Source organism: Clupea harengus, chromosome 7 (assembly GCF_900700415.2).
Source record: "Clupea harengus chromosome 7, Ch_v2.0.2, whole genome shotgun sequence".
NCBI classification, from domain to species: Eukaryota; Metazoa; Chordata; class Actinopteri; order Clupeiformes; family Clupeidae; genus Clupea; species Clupea harengus.
Window position 1 is genome coordinate 13573438 of NC_045158.1, and position 21658 is coordinate 13595095.

Below are 21658 nucleotides of genomic sequence, written 5' to 3' on the forward strand. Positions count from 1 at the left end.
TTTTGGAGGGAGTTGTATTTGTGGACATACACACGGACAGTTGTAGACACCATGGGCCCATAGTTGTACTTTCTAGTTTTGCTTTGAGTCCACAGTTACACAGTTGGTGCCCTTGTGTATTGGCTGTGCGAAAAGGGTCTGTGTCTGCAGGGTCACAAAAACGTGTAGGGTACACGGACGTCCTCACAAAGCCATGCCTACACCCTTTGATGGCGAAATTAACATCACTTGGACCCCAGCAAACCCTACCGCATTTGCAGATGCCAAAAGTATAACCCCCACCCCCATCCCCACCAACAAGTACTCGATTGAAAACATGTTGCACTCGTGGAACACACGCCCAATGCACATACACACACGTGTTCTCCACTCCACCCTGGCTCTCATTGCAGGGAGACTGCAATGGAGTGCTGCTGAGAGACTGGCTGAAGTAAAGTTGTTAAAAAAGAAAGAAAAAACAGAGAAATAAATAATAGTCATTTGCACCATTTGTGAAATGATGAATTATCATCAAGTCCAGTTAAAACCACAAAGAGTGCGTTATTTTAAGCACATTCTTGCTTATTCTCCCTCTAGGTTAGGCACTAGGCTACTGTTTGGTCAGAGGGTGGCACTGTGCAGCTTTTGCTCGCACTGCATGGCCAGGTTACTCTTCGTGGTACTCCCTTTTCCCTACTGCAGAGGTCCCTGTGGATGCTGCAACATTCAGCACAACCTCACCTTAATTAGGCTCAGCTGATCGATAGTGAACCAAAGTTAGAGGTAAGAAATTCGGCCACACTGGGAAGGGTTCTAGTATGAGAGGATTTCATAGTCTGGGTGGAGGGAAGGAGGGTATGTGGGCGTCTGGGAGCTGGTGTCTGACTCTGCGGATGGAGAGCCTCCCACAGGTGCTATCACACCACACCGACTTGGTTACAGCCTGCCGTAGCCAACTCACTGGACATGCATTATAGATGATTAGGCGTTCCGAAGTGAGTATAGCCTACCACAGCCACTGAGGCGTGATCCCACGCCAAACACATGTCCCTTTCCCCACGGGATGCCACTGACAGTTTCCTCCATGCGCAAAGTCTTTGATTTCAGATAAGCAAGAGCCTCCTGATATGGTATTTTTTTTTCCTTTGGGTGTGTACCAAATCATGCTTCGTATCTCACACTGTATTTTTCCACACTGTACACGCATGGTTTATAGGCTCATTTCATGAGACAAACAAACAAAAATTCAAAACAAACAGGAAGTACTTAGAATTTTTCTACGTAATTAAAATGTTCTGCTATCAGTCAAATATCTCTTGACTTGCCCCAAGTGTTTTGACCTTCTGGGTCAAGCTTGTTTTCCTGGACACAGGCCTAAAGAAAGCTGGCCAAAATGCTTTCTTCCCCCCACTCACCTCACCTCATTCCTCATTCCTTCTTTCTCTCTCTCTGTCTCTCTTCTATTCTTCTCCATCAGGGCTCAATAACTGATCAGTGAGAGTCTCCATCTGTTCCTCTGGCTCCAGGTCACCACATGCTTAGACAAAAAGCTAATGTTACCCACGTCCACATGCCTGCTGTATGTGTATGTATACACTGCTCTCCATTTCCAATACAGTAATTACATTTTGGCCTTTCTGATGAGATATAACAGCAGAAAGCCTGACCTTGTAATCAAAGGCAATCCAAGCCATACCACGGAGGTTCACTGCTTAGTGGCATTCTATTTTTGGCTCTGTGGATCGTAATAAAACTGTTGACTGTGGGTCATAGTCTGTATGCTCACTCAAAGCAATTTTTAACCAAACCCAATGGAGTGGTAAGACTGAACGACAAACACGATCATACGTGTTATAGGAAAACTCTGGTAATGTTTGAAAAGAAATTAAAATAATAACGTATGTTCTATGTTCTAAAACCCCAGAAACCCATTGTTTGAAAGACAGCTGGTCAGCTTCCTCGACTAATTGATGTCAGTTCGTTTACATTATGAAAATAGTTTAAGCTGCCGTCAGCACTTATGCTGAACGCTAATTAACAGAGATACTTGAGGGCAGAGCATTCCTCAGGCATGTGAACCATGTTAGTTCTCCTTCCACATCACACACAGGAATGGTTATATTCCATCACAGAGGTATGTACACCATGATGAAAATCAGAAATATCCTCAGTTATATCCTATGTGTCTGCAGTTCATTAACTAAACCACTTTAGTCCATCAGCTCCTTACTGTAATGAAGATTCAGGTGCTCTTTGACAGACATTCCAAGTGACGCCACTGCATGACCAGAGAAAGGTCCTTGGAGGATACTGATACAATATAACCCAAAGCCATGGTTGGCCATTCACATGCCCTATGACACTGTCTCAAAGCATTCCATTAAAAGCTCCATGGAAAAGTACAGTGCCGAAAAGGGAATACCATGCAAGTAACCTTAAAAAGACTGGAAATCTTGTGAAACCACAAAGGCACCGTGTGAGGCCATTTGCATGTAGCAGCAGCGAAAGAAAATGCACCGACAGCCGCAGAGAAGGAAAAGTGACAAAACGTACTAAAATAATGAGGCCTCTATGAGCTGTAGGGGTGTGTGTGTGTGTGAGTGTGTGTGTGTGTGTGTGGAGCCACTGGTGTCATCCACTTGCCTCATTCCCAAAGGGCGTCTTCCCCACAAAAACTAACAAGGAGCAGAGTGCTGAAGAGAGCTGAAGCACTCAAGATTCAATTAACCACTCACAGAGGCCAAGAGAGAGAAAAATGACAACAAACACATGAATCTGAGAATGCCGTGAAAACGAAAAGGGGAGAGAGAGAGAGAGAGAGAGAGAGAGAGAGAGAACCATTATGGTATCACACACTGTAGTGATGTCAGAGAGGAACATACGGACAGTACCCTGAGGGCCAGGACCTTCAGTACAATCACTCTGTCAGATAAGAGTGTGCACATCTGCTGAGAAGAATGCTTCTGACCGCCCTGCACACCGAACACACACACACACACACACACACACACACACACACACACACACACCATACAGGCACACACATGCACACACTCACACACAAATACACACACGCACACACAGTTACACAAAAGTACTATGCACACACACAAACACACACACACACACACACACACACACATACACACAAACATAGCATCACACACACATACACAGACACAGACACACATACACACATCATGCATACAAACACAAACATACACATACACCCAGATGCACATCAGCACTGCAAACATCAGTGTTCTTCTCCCTCCAGCAAAAGGTTTTTGTGCCTCGTGACTGGCAGACAAAACAAATGAGGAATGCTACCTCCCAAAAAGCCAGCTAACTGTTAGTTTCAAAAGACACACTTCAAACTATGCAAACACAGAAATGTGCCGTGGTTCAGTATATGAATATATGGTTCAAAATATGAATACGCATGACCTGGGAATTAATGCCTTACTTCATCAGCTGTCAAACCACATCTAAACTCTGCCGTTCGGATTTCACTGCTCTGGTCACCATGTGGTTTATTTAAAGGCTTGGCCACACTCAGCAGGAGTGCAGGAATCTGTGTTGTTTCCTCCAACCAGGCAACACAAAAATGTGAATAACGTCAGAAAAACGTCTGATTCAGTGTTAAGTAAACAAAATAGCATTACACACCCAAGGCCTGCCCCTGTCCCAAACGCATACTACAGCAGTGCTGTTTGTCATAATCTCACAGTAAATCTCCCTCTGAGCTAAAGGTGCTGACTGTGAACAGAATTCCAAAGCAATGTCCTCCCTTCTCCATTCTTCTCTTCAGCCAGCGGAATGTTCACTTAGCTGACAGGTTGAACTCAAGTCATCGAGAAACACTATTTCTAGTGTTTACCCTATCCGCTCTCAATCTCTCTATTGTTTTCCCTAACTCACTGTCTGTATGTCTCTCTTGCACTTTCTCTCTCTCTCTCACACACACACACACACACACACACACACACATAAACAATCACACACACGCACAAATGCATAATTTGTGTTTATACAAACCGATAAACTACTCTGAATCATTTGTACTGTACCATCAGTTTGTACAATTCGATCATCCTCAACATCTGTTTTTTTTAACACTATGCTTGTCTTTGGTCTTGTAAGCAGCCTTCACGCACACAACAGTAATCAGGCCAGGCAAGATGGGACATGACAGAGGATACTCACCGAGGTATCCGCCCTTGGCAATTTATTATATGACTGCACAAATTCACACTCATTTGCACTCATAAGGTTACACATACCTGAAGTTTAATCAGCTGGCCAAAACCAGGTTCTATGATGACAAATGCCACTCTGTAGGGGGGAAAAGGGAAAAGAAAAGCCACTACCCCGAATGAATGATCTACAAAAGTGTACGAGCGATGGGTTTCAACTGCTAACCTTCACACTCGTAACCTTTAACTCTGGCCAGCATTTGTACCAAGCAGATGGCCACTTTTCCTCCCTTATGCTGGTTTCACACTGAGCATAAGGCAGAAGAAGGTTGGCTGGCTGGCTGGGTGGGAGCAGAGAGAAGGGGGAGAAAAGGTGAAATGAGACAGAGAAAGAGAGGAAAGAAAGGAAGCTCAACTTTACCCTGTGCCTTCCGTGTTCTTGATGGAGCTGGTGGAGCTGGTGGAGCGGGAGCGAGGCTTCATTATGATACTCATCCTGACTCTCGCACACACACACACACACACATGCACCTTCAGTCAGGGGTCAAGCATGTGTACACGCATACACACACACACACACACTTAATTTCACATTTGCACTGTCCTTCTTTGCCTCCCTCTCTCTCTCTCTCTCTCTCTCTCTCTCTCTCTCTCTCTCTCTCTCTCATACACACATAGTCTCAGTCTGACATACACACAAACTGAACGGCAGGTCGCGTCTAGTCCTTGGCTCGCCTGTATGCTGTCGGCGTGACCCTCACACAGGCAAGAGAGTGTGTGTGAGAGTCTGTGTGTGTAAGAGCAGGCAGTGGCGGAGCAGCAAGGTCTCCTGTGAGGAGTCTGAAAGGGCAGCTCCGTCTCAAGTGACTCCCGCGGCTGTCTCCCCGCCCACCCAGAGAAGGAGGGGAAAGGGGGGGATACGGTAGGGGATCTGTCCAATCCCTTCCTCCCTGTGCTCCCTCTCTCTCTCTCTCTCTCTCGCACACTCCCTCCTTCCCTCTCTCTCCCTCTCTCTCTCTCTCTCTCTCTCTCACACTCCTTCCTTCCCTCTCTCTCTCTCTCCCTCTCCTTCCCTCTCTCGTTTATATCATTCTTCCTGCCTCAAGGCTGTGAGGTATGTAACTGTAGTAATGACGTTGGGGGCAGGGCAGGGCACTCCCCAAACTTCAAAACACCATCTCAAGTGACTGTGTATACACTGTGTGTGTGTTTGTTTGTGTGTGTGTGTGTGTGTGTGTGTGTGTGTGTGTGTGTGTGTGTGTGTGTGTGTGTGTGTGTGTGTGTGTGTGTGTGTGTGTGTGTGTGTGTGTGTGTGTGTGTGTGTGTGTGAAAGTGTCAGGCATGGGAATGTTTTATTTGTGTAAACATAGATAAAGAAAAAAGGTGGGTTTGGGTGGAGGGGTGGGCTCAAGAATTCGTAGGGTTGGGGAGGGAGAATCAAGAGGAGGGGGCAGTTTCCCAGAATTACAGCTTTGGGGTAATCTCAGTCCGGTGGCCCTACATGGGGGCTTTTTATTCTGCCTGTTCAAGGAGGGAAGCCAAATGTAAACAAAATGATGTTGTGATGACTCATTTGACACACTGCCTCTTCATGCATTTCTTCTCACACCTTTAAAATGTTTTTAACCTTTGATATAGCCTAGTCAAAGGCTGCAGGTGGATAGTCAAAATATTATTCCCTGTGTCCTTCTCTAATCACTTTTCCTTGACCTCAATGGAAATCGTCATGAGGCCAAGGAAAGATGTGAAGGACGATTCATAAGGACTTAGGAAATGACAACCGCGGTGCTAAGAGAATCCGACTGCTGTTACACGTCAACCTACATAATTACGCAATGGTGGATGTTATTGACATGGATATTTAAATATTGCTGCCACAAGGAATCATGTGACGGCATTATCTTCTTTCCTTTCATCAAGGATGGTCTAGCGCAGCATATGCTAAAAGAGATAAGACATGAAGTATTGACGCACCTTTCCTCAGCATTTAGAAAATTTGACCAGCTTTTGTCATGGCTGCCACTTAGATACTTTCAGGTCATTTAGGAACCTTCCTAAGCAAGAAAAACGGTCCAACCTCAAGGCTCTGAGTTGGAACTCTGAGTTCAAGTGGTGTTCTAGTGCAATTTCCTGAGTTGGAAATATCAGATGTCAAAGTGGTCTTGCAGATGGCATTATAGGTCAACCTAGATGCTATGTTAAACGTCACGCCATGGCATGGATCGCCAGCATGCTATCTAAAAGCATACAATCTAAAAGCATTCACTGGGGTTGCAATATGCCGCCTCTGTTTGAGTCAGTTTAAACAAGCAAAGGTGGCTTAACGAGGGGTCTTTTTAATGGTGGTATAACGGGTTCTCTATTTAAAAAGGGATATGGTCTCAAAGACCCCTAACCCTGTATCAAACTGGTGAGACACCAGTGTATGGTTTTGAGACACCGTCACCATTCCCCAAAGCACAACACAAACACATACACGGCATTAGGCAAAACTACCAAGACCCAATTTAACTCTACAGTGTAAGATGATGGGCAAGCCAAAGATCTCGCAGTGGTATTGCATGGTTTGCATTCCCAAAAAGGCTTCAGTTTTTCAAACACCCATTACAAAAGTAGAAAGGTGTTTTTTATGTTATTATTACATATCAGTATAGTTGGTTGTATATCAGAAATTTCAAAGCATAAAACATTCTTCTTCTCTGGTTCACAGTGTGTGATGATATTCTGGAATAGAATGTTCTTTTGTTAAACCACACAATTCCAATAAATCTCAGAATGCTCAGACAGTTATGGTCTACCAACCAGAACTACTTTGAAAAGACACCAAAGGCCCTAAAGCATTCAAAGCACTAAAAGCACTAAACCACTAATCATGCTCCTGGGCCAGTTAGCAGAATGCCATAAACTGCATCAAATTCAGTAGATGTGTATCTAGTTCCAAAACACTACAATACTGATCCCCACACGTGTAGTAATCTTCACAGCCCCTACCAGTTGTCTAGACAGAGTGGGAAAAAGGCAGCATGAATTACAGGAACAGGATTATCAACGTCATCTGACCAAGCAAAAATCATGTGGATTTAATGTAACTTGGCGTCCCCAATCTTAGACTAACACAGCCCATTGCATTCAGTTCTGATCAACACAGTTGTGGAGGTTATGCTCTCTGACCCTCTCTGACCCCTTCTCTCCTACACACACACACACACACACATACATACATACATACACATTCCCTCTAATTACACACACACACACACACACACACACACACACACACACACACACACACACACACACACACACACACACACAGACACACACACACACACACACACACACACACACACACACACACACCCACACACACACACACACCCACACACACACACACACACACACACACACACACACACACACACACACACACACACACAGTCTTTCAGGCATGACTGAGCCTCATCTTCGGCCTCATTTCATTCAGCAGAGCAGCCCATTAAGTGTGACCTGCGGCCTGTTAGGTTAAGAGCGGAGTCTCCTGACGCAAGTTCACACAGACTGCATGGCAGTGCCGCGCCAGTGCCCTGGATGTGGCGTCCTGTCCAGTAGAGTGCCTCTCCAGGCACTCACGCTCACTGCGTAATGTCCTGTACCTGGTGCACCGCGGCAGAGGAGCCAGGGGCATCGGTGGGCCAAGATGTGCTCTTTGCAGCTGAAGGAGGGTAGAAGTGGGGGAAAGAGAAGGGTCGGGTGGTGCTGTCAGCATACGGCACATGGATGAAAAGTGGGATCTGACGTCCATTGTCAATGTTCTGTGAGTGGAAATGGGCCTGTGTGTGTGTGTGTGTGTGTGTGTGTGTGTGTGTGCGTGCGTGCGTGCGTGCTTGCGTGTGTGTGTGTGTGTGTACTGTCACTCCCTCTCTGTGTAACTTCAATGCTCCTATTCTCTCCTGTTACAGTAAGTGCTACCACTGCGATTGCACATAATCACTACCTAGCCACTCACAAGGAAACATCCGGAACACCACATGCTGAACTCCAGGGGTGGTTATCATTTCCTTTATTTGTCAATCCTCCCTTCCTTCCTTCCTGCCTTTCGTTCTGTCCTAGCCCCTCCCCTCTGGTAAATACGTCACGGAAACGAGGAAGGAATGCAGCGTGAAGAGAGGAGTCAAGGACAGACACACATGCGAAATTAGATGTGCTTGCTTACTCACGCATTACTATTTAGAGACGTCAATAACTGATGATTCAGCAGCATCACCTCTTACTAGACTTCACAGACCTGTCGTTCTGTACAGCATTAAGAAAATGTAAGGATTTTAAGATCAATCAGATTATAAATTGTACTGTAGCCTATGTAATTGTCATCAGAGAGGCAACACATAACCATTAGGGTTGTTGCAAAGATTTTCACTGACCCAGGTCTACATTTAATTTTATAATTCGTTCTTTTATAATTAATTTAGTTCATAAACCGCTACACCGTATTTTAAATTGAAGGTTGACAGATGTGAATGAGAATTTTTATACCTGACACATTCCAAAATCATACAGGCTCCAATCTGGAGCCTTTTAACCACAGACATAAGATCCATCTCTAAAAAGACCTCCACGTAGGATGCTCTTGTGTTTCCTCGCTCCTATATCCTCTGTCCTCCCTCCTTGTTTTTTTGTCTCCTCTGGCATTAACTAGAGAAATTACACATTCATGACGGCACACTTTGAACGATTTCCAGGGCATGAGCTGGAGGAACGAGGAATGAGGACAGAGGATGCATGCAAATAACGGTATGGGATGCAGTTCAGACATCATGGGAAGAAGGGGGTTGTGGTGGTTGGGGGGATTTGTACTGGAGTACTATCACTATTATTATTTTTAAGTTTATTTTTTTTGCCTTTTATTCAGATAGGAGAGTGGTGAATGACAAGAAATGAGTGGGAGAGAGAGATGGGGTGTGATTCAGAAATGACCGCGGTTCGGACTAAACCCAGGTCCCCAAGTGCACCTGGACCCGTATGTGGTTGGGATGCTATCGCACCACAGCTCCTCCTTGGAGTGCTATTATTAAGATGCAGAAAGCACAACGCCTTTACCGACAAAGCTCTTTCACTGCATGACAAAATAGTGCTCAAGATCCATGAATCGAATTAGGGTCGTTTAGTCTTTCAAAAATAACAGGAGACATATGATTGGTTTTGGGGAGTTGCTAGGCAGCTGTGCACATTAGTGCTGGTTGAGCTGCCAGGTTGAACAGAAGCAGACTGCGCTCGTCTGGACTGTACAGTGCGCCCTGTGCCTCTTCTTCCCCACATTCCTGGTACTCTGTCTCTCCCTAGTGGTCAAACACTGGAAAATAGGTTAACTGGATGGAATGTTCACAAAGTGTATTTGCCTCACTTTTTTGAGAGCGAGCTCCAGCCTTGATTTTTGTCTATGTAACTTTTTTGGAGCCCACACACTGATACAGACAACAGCCACTGTCAAAGGCGCAGTTCCTTTCCGTGAATACTACTGATAGAAATGAAACAATACAGCCATTTGGTTCAATAAACACTTCACTTGAAATTACTTCTCTAGTAAATTATGACTGGAATCATCAGGTGCTGAATGTATACATAAAATGTAGATGATTATTCCTTATTTCTGGTACTTATGGTATTCTGCTCCACATCACACATATAAAACCTACACCCACACTAACACACACACAATTGCTAAGAACACAGATAATCAAGAAGTCTTTCATGTGGTCCGGCACTGACAGACTATAATCATCACAGCTCAGTTTTCTCTGAGGATACAGTCTGGAAACTCGCCATTGAGAAAAGATTGCATTTCTAACAGGCCAATCAACAAGCTCAGGGGAGTGGTTTGGGTGATGACAAAGACAAAGTGAAGTCATTTCAAAGCCCAGTTTGAAGTGACACTGCAACTGAAAAGGACACAATAGGATGTGGATTGAGTTCAAGCAGAAACTATTTACCAACAGCTTTGCTATGCCTAATGATAAATCTAAATTTAAATCTATTGAATTTGGATAGACAAATATCAACAGCACTGTTAATCAAACAAAACCTCTCAAATGTGTTCATACACGTGTTTGATGATTTAATGAATGATATTTATTGAGCGAAAACCTGAGCGTGTTATGGAAGGAAAATACTGGAATACTAAAAGAGAAGGGAAGAGGTGGAAATCACAAATGAAAGTGCATAGCACATGACCACAAATATGACTCAAGTATACCTCCCAGCAGGTTTGATGAATTTCAGATGACATTATTCCCTGAGTGCCCATACAAGTATAATAATAATATATTTCACTGCCTTAACCTCCACAAATTGAACATACACTCAATCTGCAGCTTTGCAAGTTGCCAGCTAGTGTGTCTATAACTACCTCGATTTTGCTCTAAACTAAAGGGTTAAAATAAAGCCAGTCATAAAAGCGCAAAACACACAGATGGCCAACACTTTCAATTGACAGCCCTCAGCTCCATACATTAAGCCTCAGTATCTGTGAGCTGTGCAGCGGGGACTTCTTCCCTTCCACACGCCCACACACCGCCGCTTGTGGACACTGTACATTGATCGGAGGATCAGCTGAGGTGAAATTTATGATTATTGAGCATGGTCTACCGAAGAACACAGGTATCCTCTCAGGATGACTCTAATGGCCAGGGCTCAGTCCTGACCTCCCACGCAGTCAGCGCTCACTGGAGCTAGAGACGGACGGTTAGAGAGGCAGGGGTCACAGACATCCATTTGAGTCATTTGACCAAAGCAAGGGTAGAAAACGCGACTCCCTGCTTCCCAATACTTTTCCTTTTCACAAGCTTTTTGCTGCAGGACGTTCATATAGCTTTAGTGTGTTGTTTAGCTGGTGATTGTTACATTGCCCTGGTGAAGATATATATGGGCACAGTCTCTTTTCACTCTACCACGCCTCGTCAAAATAACAGCATGATCATGGTCTTTAATATGCTGATCTAAAGCACATTGTATCATATCATGACCCTGAAAAGCACCACCAGGAGTACTGCTTCTACACTACACCAGAAAGAGAGAATTAGTCTATTCACACTTGTCTCTATCTAAGCAATTAAAAGTGTATGCTATAAGGCATGTATGACAAAGGATGACATCATTTTTATCCATTGTGCTAAAACATGTAACATACACATGTTGGGCAGAGCAAAGGAAATATGTAGCATGCAGATGCCTCACTCAGTGTACGAGCGCACGCCTCACATGCTGAGACTGAGCCATAGGAGAAGCTGAACAGAATGGAACAGAACTCGACACCTGCCGACAGGAGCCCAAATGGGAATAAACAACAGGTTGGCAACGGACACCGGTGCAAAGCGCAGGGAGTTCATTACACTGTGTTATTTGTCTGCTCCATAAACATAATAAGAGACAAATAAGCACCGTGTTCTGTTGAGAGTTGATTGGTGGTGGTGGTGGTAGTGGTAGTGGTAGCGACGTTGCCGTGCAGAAATCTGACCCTTGCGGACCTCTCATTTGCCACTCGTACAGTTGTGTGCCGTAGTTATTGACCCACACCTGTGCTTCACTGGACCGTGCAAACAACACACACACACACACACACACACACACACACACACACACACACACACAGACACAGACACAGACACAGACACAGACACACACACACACACACACACAGACACACACACACACACACACACACACACACACACACACACACACACACACAACTGAAGCCTCACTCTTTCACTTTCCCTCACCCCTCTCTTCTTTCCTCTTTCTCTCTTTTTTTTAACCTCTCTTTCTCACTCCCTGTTGGACGTGTACAATGCTATCACAGGAATGCCACATATTTATCCTGTAACATTTCCAGGATTTCAGGGCAGGTCCTTTAGCAAGCACTCTACAGCTGTGTTTCCTTATACAAAAGGTTACTTACAGATAAGCAGGAATTCAACAAGAAGAGGACCCAGTCTTACCTAACCTCTTGAACACACACACATACACACACACACACACACAGACACACACACACACACACACACACACACACACACACACACACACACACACACGCTAGGATTAGCTGCCAGTTTTGCCTACCTACAGTATAATTGAATTCTCTCATGGGCTGGGTGTTGCAGTCCCCTGTCTAAATTCATGACATGCAATGCAGTTACACACAGAAACCATCAAAATCTAATCTCAGCTCACATCCATCACGACTTAAGATCCAGGTTTTTAAGGAAAGTTGCTACACCATACATGACACTACCAAAATGGACACACAATTGACAATACAATCTCTTATTTCTAAATGCCTCTAACAACTTTAAAGGAAGCTACAAAAAGTCTCACACACAGAGGCAAAGTGGATGGCTTCACGACCCCAGAACACTCCCAAAGACTACAGTGGACTTTACCATCTCTTCCGAGGTTTGATGTCGATGGGCTTGTTGATGGCAAACGGAGACCCATTGCTACAGGCATGTCGGTAGCGTGCGATTCTCTCCAAAGAGAAGAGGTCAGAGTTCACGGGTAGGCTCATTTTACACTGATAGGAAGCAGCTATGCAAACGGCCACGTCAAAACGTCAAACATCCACAGCAAACACCACCAAGCTGACTGTCTTCCAGCTTCTAGAGAACAGAGAAAAGACTGAGGAAGGACTTGCTCACAGTGACTGGTGAGCAGAAAGTAAGCATCAATGAATGAACAGGGAGGGTGGAGGAAAAGAGAGAGAGAGAGAGAGAGAGAGAGAGAGAGAAAGAGAGAGAATGAGATGAGTAGAGAGAAAGAGAGATGTAGAGAGAGTGAGATGGGGAACAAAGCAAGAGAGAAAACAGGAGAGAGGGAGACAGAGAAAAAGACGGAGAGAGAGAGAGAGAGAAACAGGGAGAAAGCAGGCTCAGCTGGACGTTATAGATCACTTTAGGCACACAGCCCTGAGAGGTGGGATAATTGGAGCTGGCGGTCCTGTGCGGGACGGTGAGGGGAGAGAGGGCGGGAGGAGGTGCGCTTACGCCGGTCTCTGTGAATTACGGTTGATTTACCTCAATCACGTAGCTGCTCAAGAAGGCTTTTATGTCCTCATTAGCAGAACCTAATGACACAAGCGAGCATGACGCACTTGAGGAATAAAACTAATAAACAAGAAAAGCTAGGCAGCCATTTTCAGTCTCTACTCACCCCCCCTTGTCTTTCTGCGCTTGTGCACCGTGCTACACTGGCAGCAGTACACACACACACAATAATGATGTATGACCAAGCTGATAAAAACCTGTTTGGAACACCTCGACGTGAAAGACTGAACAATATGGCCCTTGTGGTGAGCATGAGAGGGAGCCACGTGAGTTTGAAATAACATCTGATGACTGTAACACCTGACAAATGGGGCGTCGTGAAGGCAAACAGAAACCCATAGCCCGACACCTAAGGATCAGCTGCGGAAACAGATGTGGGTTACACAGAGACGGGGATAACAGAACCCAGCTCCTAGATTTTCTCATTATGCAGGCCAGGATGAAGGAGTGAAGGCAGCCAGTTACTGTATCTCCACCGAGAAAGAGAGAGAGAGAGAGAGAGAGAGAGAGAGAGAGAGAGAGAGAGATTTCCTTGGACAAATAAAACCTTGGTGGTGATTGGTGGTTGAGCTTCTTTTCATTCCATTTTTATTGAGTTGGTGTAGTGTTACTCTTTTTTTGTGGGGTGGGGGTTTTGTGGTGGGAGGGCTGAGGAGGGCATTGATAGAGTCCACCTGTTTTACTTGGATACGATTTCGCTTCGGTCACTTTCATTTGTGTCCACAAGGAGACAGCAGAGAAACATGGACGCAACACGCAGAAAATACTGCACTGGGTGGGCGCACATGCTTTAGTGTGTGTGTGTGTGTGTGTGTGTGTTTGCTTGATCTGGTTAACATTGGGGCTAAAAGGCAATTTCCCAACTTTAATTTACCACTGGCTGCCCACTTCATGGAGGATTTGCATAAGAACGTCTCCATTTCATGCACATGGTAGCTAATCATCACAGTTCAAAAAGCTTAATACACAAAATAATGCAATGATTTACATGAGGCTGTAACATACTGCATAGCACTGAGAGAGAGAGGGAGAGAGAGGACAGAAAGAGAGGGAGAGAGGGAGAGAGTCAGACTGCTGAAAAGGGCTTCAGAGCGCATCTCATTGTTCCCTCAGAATTGTCTCCTCACTGTTGCCATGCAGACTGGCAGGGTCAGGCTTAAATCCAATTATTATCAGAGGTTTCTGTCCTACAGAAGGGGACCAGGTGCAGTGGGAGTCACAAAAAAAGAGGAAGCCGGGGCTGCAGTGCATGCGTGTGGTCCTCACAATGGGACTGTATTTCATTGCATTTTCAAACCCTGGCGTTTCTCCCACTGCTTGCCTTGAGCATGGTGGGATTGCACAGAGAAGCTAACCAGAGCCTAGTCAAACAAGCTGTTAATTGTGGTCAGTATTAATCATCTGATGAGCTTATCATTTTGGCTCTGTTACACACATCAGCCTCTGCTTGTCTAATCTGCAGTCGCAAACAGCTGTGACAATGGGGATGAGGTGACCACGGTTGAGCTCACCTGGGTGTTTATGCACAGCAGAACCTTCTACCGCCACTAGGGAGTGCTACTTGGCTCTGCTAGTGTGCGAGACTGTACCAGTGGCTGTCAATCTCTCTGTCTCTGCTGGATCATGGTGCAGATCTGGGCGGCCATGTGACTACTATGCCAGGCTGGGTGGAGCCGTAAACCCTTTAAGAGGATAAGGAGTCTAAACTTACTACATCACTCTGTTTGTTCCACAACGGCAATGTAGGAGACATATTTATCGACGTGCGTAAAACACTAAAACATCCATCATTTTGTCTAAATGTTGCTGCAGCCACATCCAATACCTGGGCGTATCTCTATACAGAGCACCTTAGAATTATCTGTGTAAACTCTTGAAAACAAAAAAGAAGAATCAGAAGGCACCTGGTGGTACAGCAGCCAGACCTTAAGGCTATACTTTCCGATCAGAGCATTTTAGCATCAGGCATCTCTCCCTTAGCAAATCAAATGTTGGGGAAGCGTACCTCCTCGCCCTGGTGGGCCGTGTCTTCTCCTTCTTTAGGGGGATAAAGTGGATGGACGCGTTCCTCCTCCTCATGTTCACCCTCTCTCCCTCTCTATCCTGAGGCCGTTGCGGTGATTCGTGGCAATGCCGTGTGCCGTGTGTTTGTTCGGCGGCCCCAAGGGAGCAGGGCTGAATGCCGCCTCTCCCTCATTGGCCCTTTAGCTGAGGGACATTTGTTGGGGAGGCTGATGTGCTTATGACGCGCTCCACGCCACGTCTGAGGCGGAGGCTAAGTCTGTGGCGGGCTTAGTGACGCCCTGGAGTGACCTAGAGTGAGTCAGACCACACCCCACACCCCACCCCCAGCACCTGGCTGTCACATCGGGATGCCCCCCCAGACGGTGAGAGTACTCCTCAGATGACCCTCAGAGAGAGTCTCAGACTGGTCTGATCCTGTTTAAAATACACTGTCACCTTTCCTTGAACTGGGCATTCTTATAGGGCCTTTTTACATACAAGACATCTTGAAATACAATTGTATTATTATTTATTATTCCTTATAGAGTCTCTGAACATATAATACGCATTTTCTCCTTGGCGTCTTGTAGGGTTGTGTGATGATTGCTCTACATTCATTACTCTATAATATATAAAGTATTGTTCAGAGGATGAACAGCTGGTCACAGAATCCACCATGCAATAAAATATGAACTATGTCACAACCCCCACAAGTTATAGTGTTTTGTGGAACCTCTTGAGCAGACTTCCAAAGAGAATTCCTTTTCCAGAACAGTCGATGCCAGAAGAAAAGCTGTGATGAAAATGCCGGAACACCGCTAGATCTAAATGCAGAGGGCATTTGGGATGCATTTACTTTTAATACCCATCATTTGCATACATGAGCAGGAAAATGGGCCTCTTCGTTCTCAAATACACTCCGGAGGTTCAAAGCGATGCGGTTTGCTGACTTGCATTTGTAATCAGCACAACCTACTTGAGCACTAAATAACAAAAGTTGATTTTTTCAAAAGCAAAAACACTGTCATTATAATGAAGTCAGAGGAATCAAACCGCTCCGCTGGCAAGCACTGATTAAAAACCTGCGACCCAGAGTGCTCAGAATATATAACAATCAGGAGGTTACATTCACACGGAGGCATCACTTTGCCTTTCACAAATTGCAACACATGCACTACAAATTTAGTGACAAGAATGTATTACGCAACCTTGAATGACAGGACCAGGCGCAGGCCGTAAGGTCCATTTGTCTGGGTAGCATCAGATAATACTGCATTGTTTTGGGCATCTCTGCGCCTCATTAAAGTGGCAGATACTCATTTTCAATACGTTGAGACTGCCTGATGCTGCCAGAAAATATTTGTGCCTTTACATTGGTCAATCCAAGACAAGCTGAAGTGTATGATTGGGTAGGAGTAATATGTTGCCAGGGTAAACAGTGCATTTTGTCATATGCTTTGCTCTGAGTATGTTGGTTTCCATGACTAGAACGTTTCCATGTTAGCAAATGGTTTCCATGGAGGCTGCGAGTAAAGGTCTTTCTCTCTCTCTCTCTCTCTCTCTCTCTCTCTCTCTGTATCCACCTCTCTCTCTCTCTGTATCCACCACCCCCTCTCTCTATCTCTTGCAGGATTCAAAATAATCACCACCATCATATTATTATACTGAAAACATTCCTAATTCCTCTACATATACAACTGGATAATATTGCATCCACTGCATTGGGAGTGAAAATAGCCACTTACTCTTCCTTCTGAGCTTTCATAGCAAAATGGAGAGACAGGCTAGAAAGGGTAGGCACTGCTCTCCTCTGAGCAACCCAACCCAACACACTTCACCTTACCCAATAACGTCAGTTTCATCATCAGTTCAAACTGTCAAAGACCCAATGGTGGAACTTACCTAGAGAAAGAGGGAGAAGAAAATAACATTAGCCATGAACATCACACTTCACCACAACCTTTATTCCTGTCATGTCACAGCATAATGTCATACACGCAGCGCATACAACACAGCAAAATACCAGGAGATTTTATACGCTCTTGGCAAGCCTGAAAGACTTGTGGGTCCCACTGGAATGGGGTTTTGTGGCATAATTAGGTCGACTGTCTGATTTAATGTGTTTATTTGCCATCTCTCCAGTGACCCCAATCGTGGAGAGCGACCCCTTTGTTCTGACAGGAAGGCTTCAATGGCAAGACAGCGGCGCCGCATTGTTTAGGAATAACAGTGACGCAAGGACGAGGAAGTCGTGACTCAGTCAGGGCCAAAGAGAGAGAAAGAGAGAAAGAAAAAGAAAAAACAACACACAACAACCCTTCAACGTGAGTGTGTGTTTACCAAAGAAATTCACTCGGCCTCATACTGTAGCTAGAGCTGACATTCAGTGGTGTATTTTATGCGGATAGAGCTCACATGCAAGAGGCTTGGATATATACCGCATGGGATTCATATATCGGGCTAACCACTTTTCCATGATTGTTTTAGGGTTTAAGATTATTAACAAATGTATGACATCCTTAGAAACCCTACATCTCTGGCAATAAATGTAAAACTACAGTCCCTGAAGAGCCAAGATGGGTAAGAGGGACAAAAACAAAGATGTTATAAATATCACTGCAACACAAGCCTCACTTTCCTCACCGTTGTGATGCTATTTTTCGCTTTCATTTGATCCATCCATTTTGTTCTGTTCTTTCCTGGCAAGCATTCTTTAAAGCGCTAGACAAAAAAAAACACTACAGTACCAATCACTCAAACCCTTTTTCACACCAGATTTGTCCTCACTGAGCACTACATGAGGGACACCAGGATGGCTGAGTGCTTGACTTTTTCAAATCTCTCAAGGTAGACATCTTGAATATTACATCCACTCTTTTCCTTTGGGGGTTTCTCCTGGCAGAGGTTGATCTCCAGCGCTGTTAAATTACTTTCTGTAACTGTCATTGGATTTGGAGCTTGCAGTAATGAATAGTTTACACCAGCTGTATCCCTGATGACCCATGGGGAAGACAGGGGCTGGTTTTGGTGTTTGCTGTTGTCCACTCACTCGCTCACAAACTATATAGAAAAATCTATTGAGTTCACTGATAGTAGGCACTATCAGACGTCAAAACAACAAGGAGACTTTGGACACTAAGGTGCCGGTAACTTAGAATAGTAACATTAACATGGCAATGGAACAGCTTAGCAAAAAAGCAGTATATATTTTCCATGTTTTACAAAAGTTTAATGTGACTTTCATTTCATCACTCATTCAGATTGTATTCTTGATTTCCTTTTCTGTACACACATTAAGATAGCCTATACAAAGTATAATAAAACAAAGTGACTATTGGTACGGAATTCCATGGTGATGGGATTAGCACAATTTCTATGGATCGGTGTCAATAGATCATTATTAGTCTGTACCCCCTGTTATTCAAGTGTATTCAATAATACCTTCCAAGCATTTGACCCGGGTTCATTTCCTGTGGGAAGCAGGCTGCCTTTCTATAGGCGCTTCATGCCCAGTTTTAATTAATTGCTTATCGTCAGTAACTTGCAGATGAGCCATATCAACAAAAACCCCATTTTAGGGTACGGTTAAACTTTAATGTATCACAGGAAGGAAGATTAGTGTGTGTGCGAGTGAGCATGTAAGTGTGTCCTTATACAGTCTGTGTAGGTATAAAGTTTTTCACATGGTGCATGACTAAATCAAAAGGTGAAAAGGAGAGAGAGTATGTATGGGGAAGACAGCGCATTCAGTTAACATCCTCTGGTGAGCCTTAAGCAGAAGGCATTTTAGTAGCTCCATTCCTGAGAGACAGTTCAGTGAGAACACCTTTTCTCTATGCAGAAGTCCATAAAGGATAGACGTACGTGCTCGTTCAACTACAAAAAATACACAACCAGCCAAAGCGTAGGAGGATATCAAGGAGGACAAGCCGACGAGGAGTCACTCACTTGTCTGTATCTGACATGACAGGATTAAAATCCTTTAATCCATTTTAACATCGCTGATGTACCTCGAGTCGTTACAACACGTGCTAGTGTTCCTGCTGCTTTGATTTGTGCCGCACTGTTGATGTGCCATATGTATTTTTTTTTAACTGCCATTTATTCTTTACCTCCCTTCTAAAGCGGAAAAGAAAGCTGTGAAGAGGAAATACACGGGAATGTTCCTGCCTAACATATCAAACGAGCCACGACTAATGTGCGGTCTAAAGTCTGGCTGAGACATGCTGACAGATCCATTGCATAACAGCACTTCTGGACCGGCTCACTGAGGCCGGTGGCGATCTGTCATCTTGGAACAGAGGCTTGGAACGATGTACTGTACAGCCACCCGCATCAAATACATTCTCATATTAATTAGATTAACGGGCTGAGCCAAGCCAAATCCCATCAGATATAGATAGATGGACAGATGCACAGATAAATAGATAGAGCGATAGAAAGAGAAAGAGAGAGAGAGAGTGAGAGAGCAAGACTGTGTCGAGTCAAAGTCATTTGCAGCACTGCAGGGGGTGTGAGACCCCCCTGAATCTCCCCCCTCCTCCTTTTTGCTGCCCGATGGTAATGAAGAGCTTGTGCGTCAGCAGCAGGTGAGGTGTCTGACAAAGATGGATGTAGTGTGTGTGTGTGTGTATGTGTGTGTGTGTGTGTTTCCGTGTGTGTATGGTGAGGGAAGGGGGTGTCTCTTTAGACTGCAGCGGGCAGATGCTGCTGTGGCCAGAATCACAGAGTAATCTCCAGCTTCACACATCACCGCCTGGCAGGGATGACTGTGCGCGTGTCTGTGTGCCTGTGTGTGTGTGTGCGTATGCATGGGTATGTGTGTGTGTCTCCATTTCTGCCCTTGTGTGTTTGTGGGGGGTGGGGTTGGTGCTGTCTGCTCCCAGTGTTCTGAAGCATTCTAAAACTCTATTCCAACCCTCCCACCCCACACACACACACACACACTTCTCCCTCCTCCTTTCCCCAAGCTTGACTTGCTCAGTGAAGTCATTTGGAGTGGAGCAAATGAATTAGAGTTTGGCCTGATTAGCTCTTGATGAGATACTTCTCTCTCTTTTGGGAGCCCAGACCCAGCTTTCGTTGCTTTATAACGTCAAAGGCAAGGACTATGGCGGTTGGCTGCTTGCATATGATATCCAAGATTGAATGGCATTATCTTCAGGTGTTTGCTATAAATGGCACACTTGGCATGATGCATGGGGTCACAGGAATACTGGTTCTAAAAATACCCTTCTGATCCTCCTACTGCTCCTCACAGAGAGATAGACTTATCAAGGCATGGATCCCACAGCACAGTGTCAACATCTAGCCTACATGTTTCATGTTTCAGTGTAGTTATTCAGGGGCTGAATACAGCGTGATAACACATCATATTTATATTCTGTTATATTCTGTTTCTGGCCTTACGTTATTTCAAAATGTGTGATGTACTTAATAATTAATTACACTCCAAAATTTGTTACTAGAAGTGCTGAATGTTTGTTTCTGGGCCCCTAGTCATATTAAAAGGCACTATGTACTTACTGTTTAATTAATAAGAACAATGCATTTATTATGTAGTCAGCAGGCCTACGTAGGCTGGGGGTATGGTTGGGGTTAGTAAGGGATGACAATATGCACTTACACAAGAAGTGCATTATGTTAAAATCCTCAGTAATTAATTACACCATGAAACTTCACCTGGGGACACTTTATAGAAACTGGGGCCATTGCTCTTTACCTAGTGCTTTTATAACCTCCTCCGTGAGTGTGCTGGGTCACACGAGTGTGCCTTGACAGGGCAGAGGTGTGATTTCGTCTTTGTGCTCTGAGCCCCTATCCTCCCCTCGCTGACCTAATATCACTCCTAGAACCTTTGTGTCTGCAGACTTTGGTAACTAATAAAAGCTTGGAGCGGAGCGGATCACCATGGATACTCCTGTTTTCCCACTTGTGCGAGGCCGAGGCTTACTCAGTGGGCTGAAGAGTGTTTGTTAATTCCATTAGTACGGCTGCATCCAAACACTATTATAAAAGCATCCCCCGCTGAGCTAGAGTCCTTCACAAGTACTCCACCGGTATGGGTCATTCATTCATGCATCTAAAAGGGCCTGAATAAATAGGCCACAAATCAACTTTATTATGTAAGGCTTCTATGGCTGTGGCCCCTTTTAAGGTGAGTGCTCAGCCTAAAAAAGCATTTTTTTTTTTTTTTAAGTATTGTATTTTGCTGTCTGTATAGAGTGATAGGTGGTGCTGCAATGCCACAGATATGGGGTTCCAACACTGCTCAGAGAAGAGTGCTATTTAAAGAGTCCATATGGATGATAGAAGATACTGAATCACTCAACCTTCAATGCACACAAACATGTACACAGATTCACACACACACACACACAC

General features: G+C 44.7%; 1 protein-coding gene across 4 annotated transcripts in view; it reads right to left on the reverse strand.

The window, feature by feature from the left end:
• The window catches only part of pde4d (phosphodiesterase 4D, cAMP-specific), a 112784-nt gene that overhangs the window by 21392 nt on the left and 69734 nt on the right, over positions 1–21658 (reverse strand). The window contains exon 1 of one of the 4 annotated variants that reach the window (XM_031570601.2): positions 15279–15606. The exons of 2 other annotated variants lie outside the window; for them this stretch is intronic. In XM_031570601.2, coding sequence (XP_031426461.1) covers positions 15279–15352 — 74 coding nt within the window. In that variant the 5' untranslated portion in view covers positions 15353–15606. Of the gene's footprint in view, positions 1–4596; positions 5049–15278; positions 15607–21658 lie in introns of those variants that run through there. One more of the 4 variants, XM_012828639.3, reaches the window with a different exon arrangement.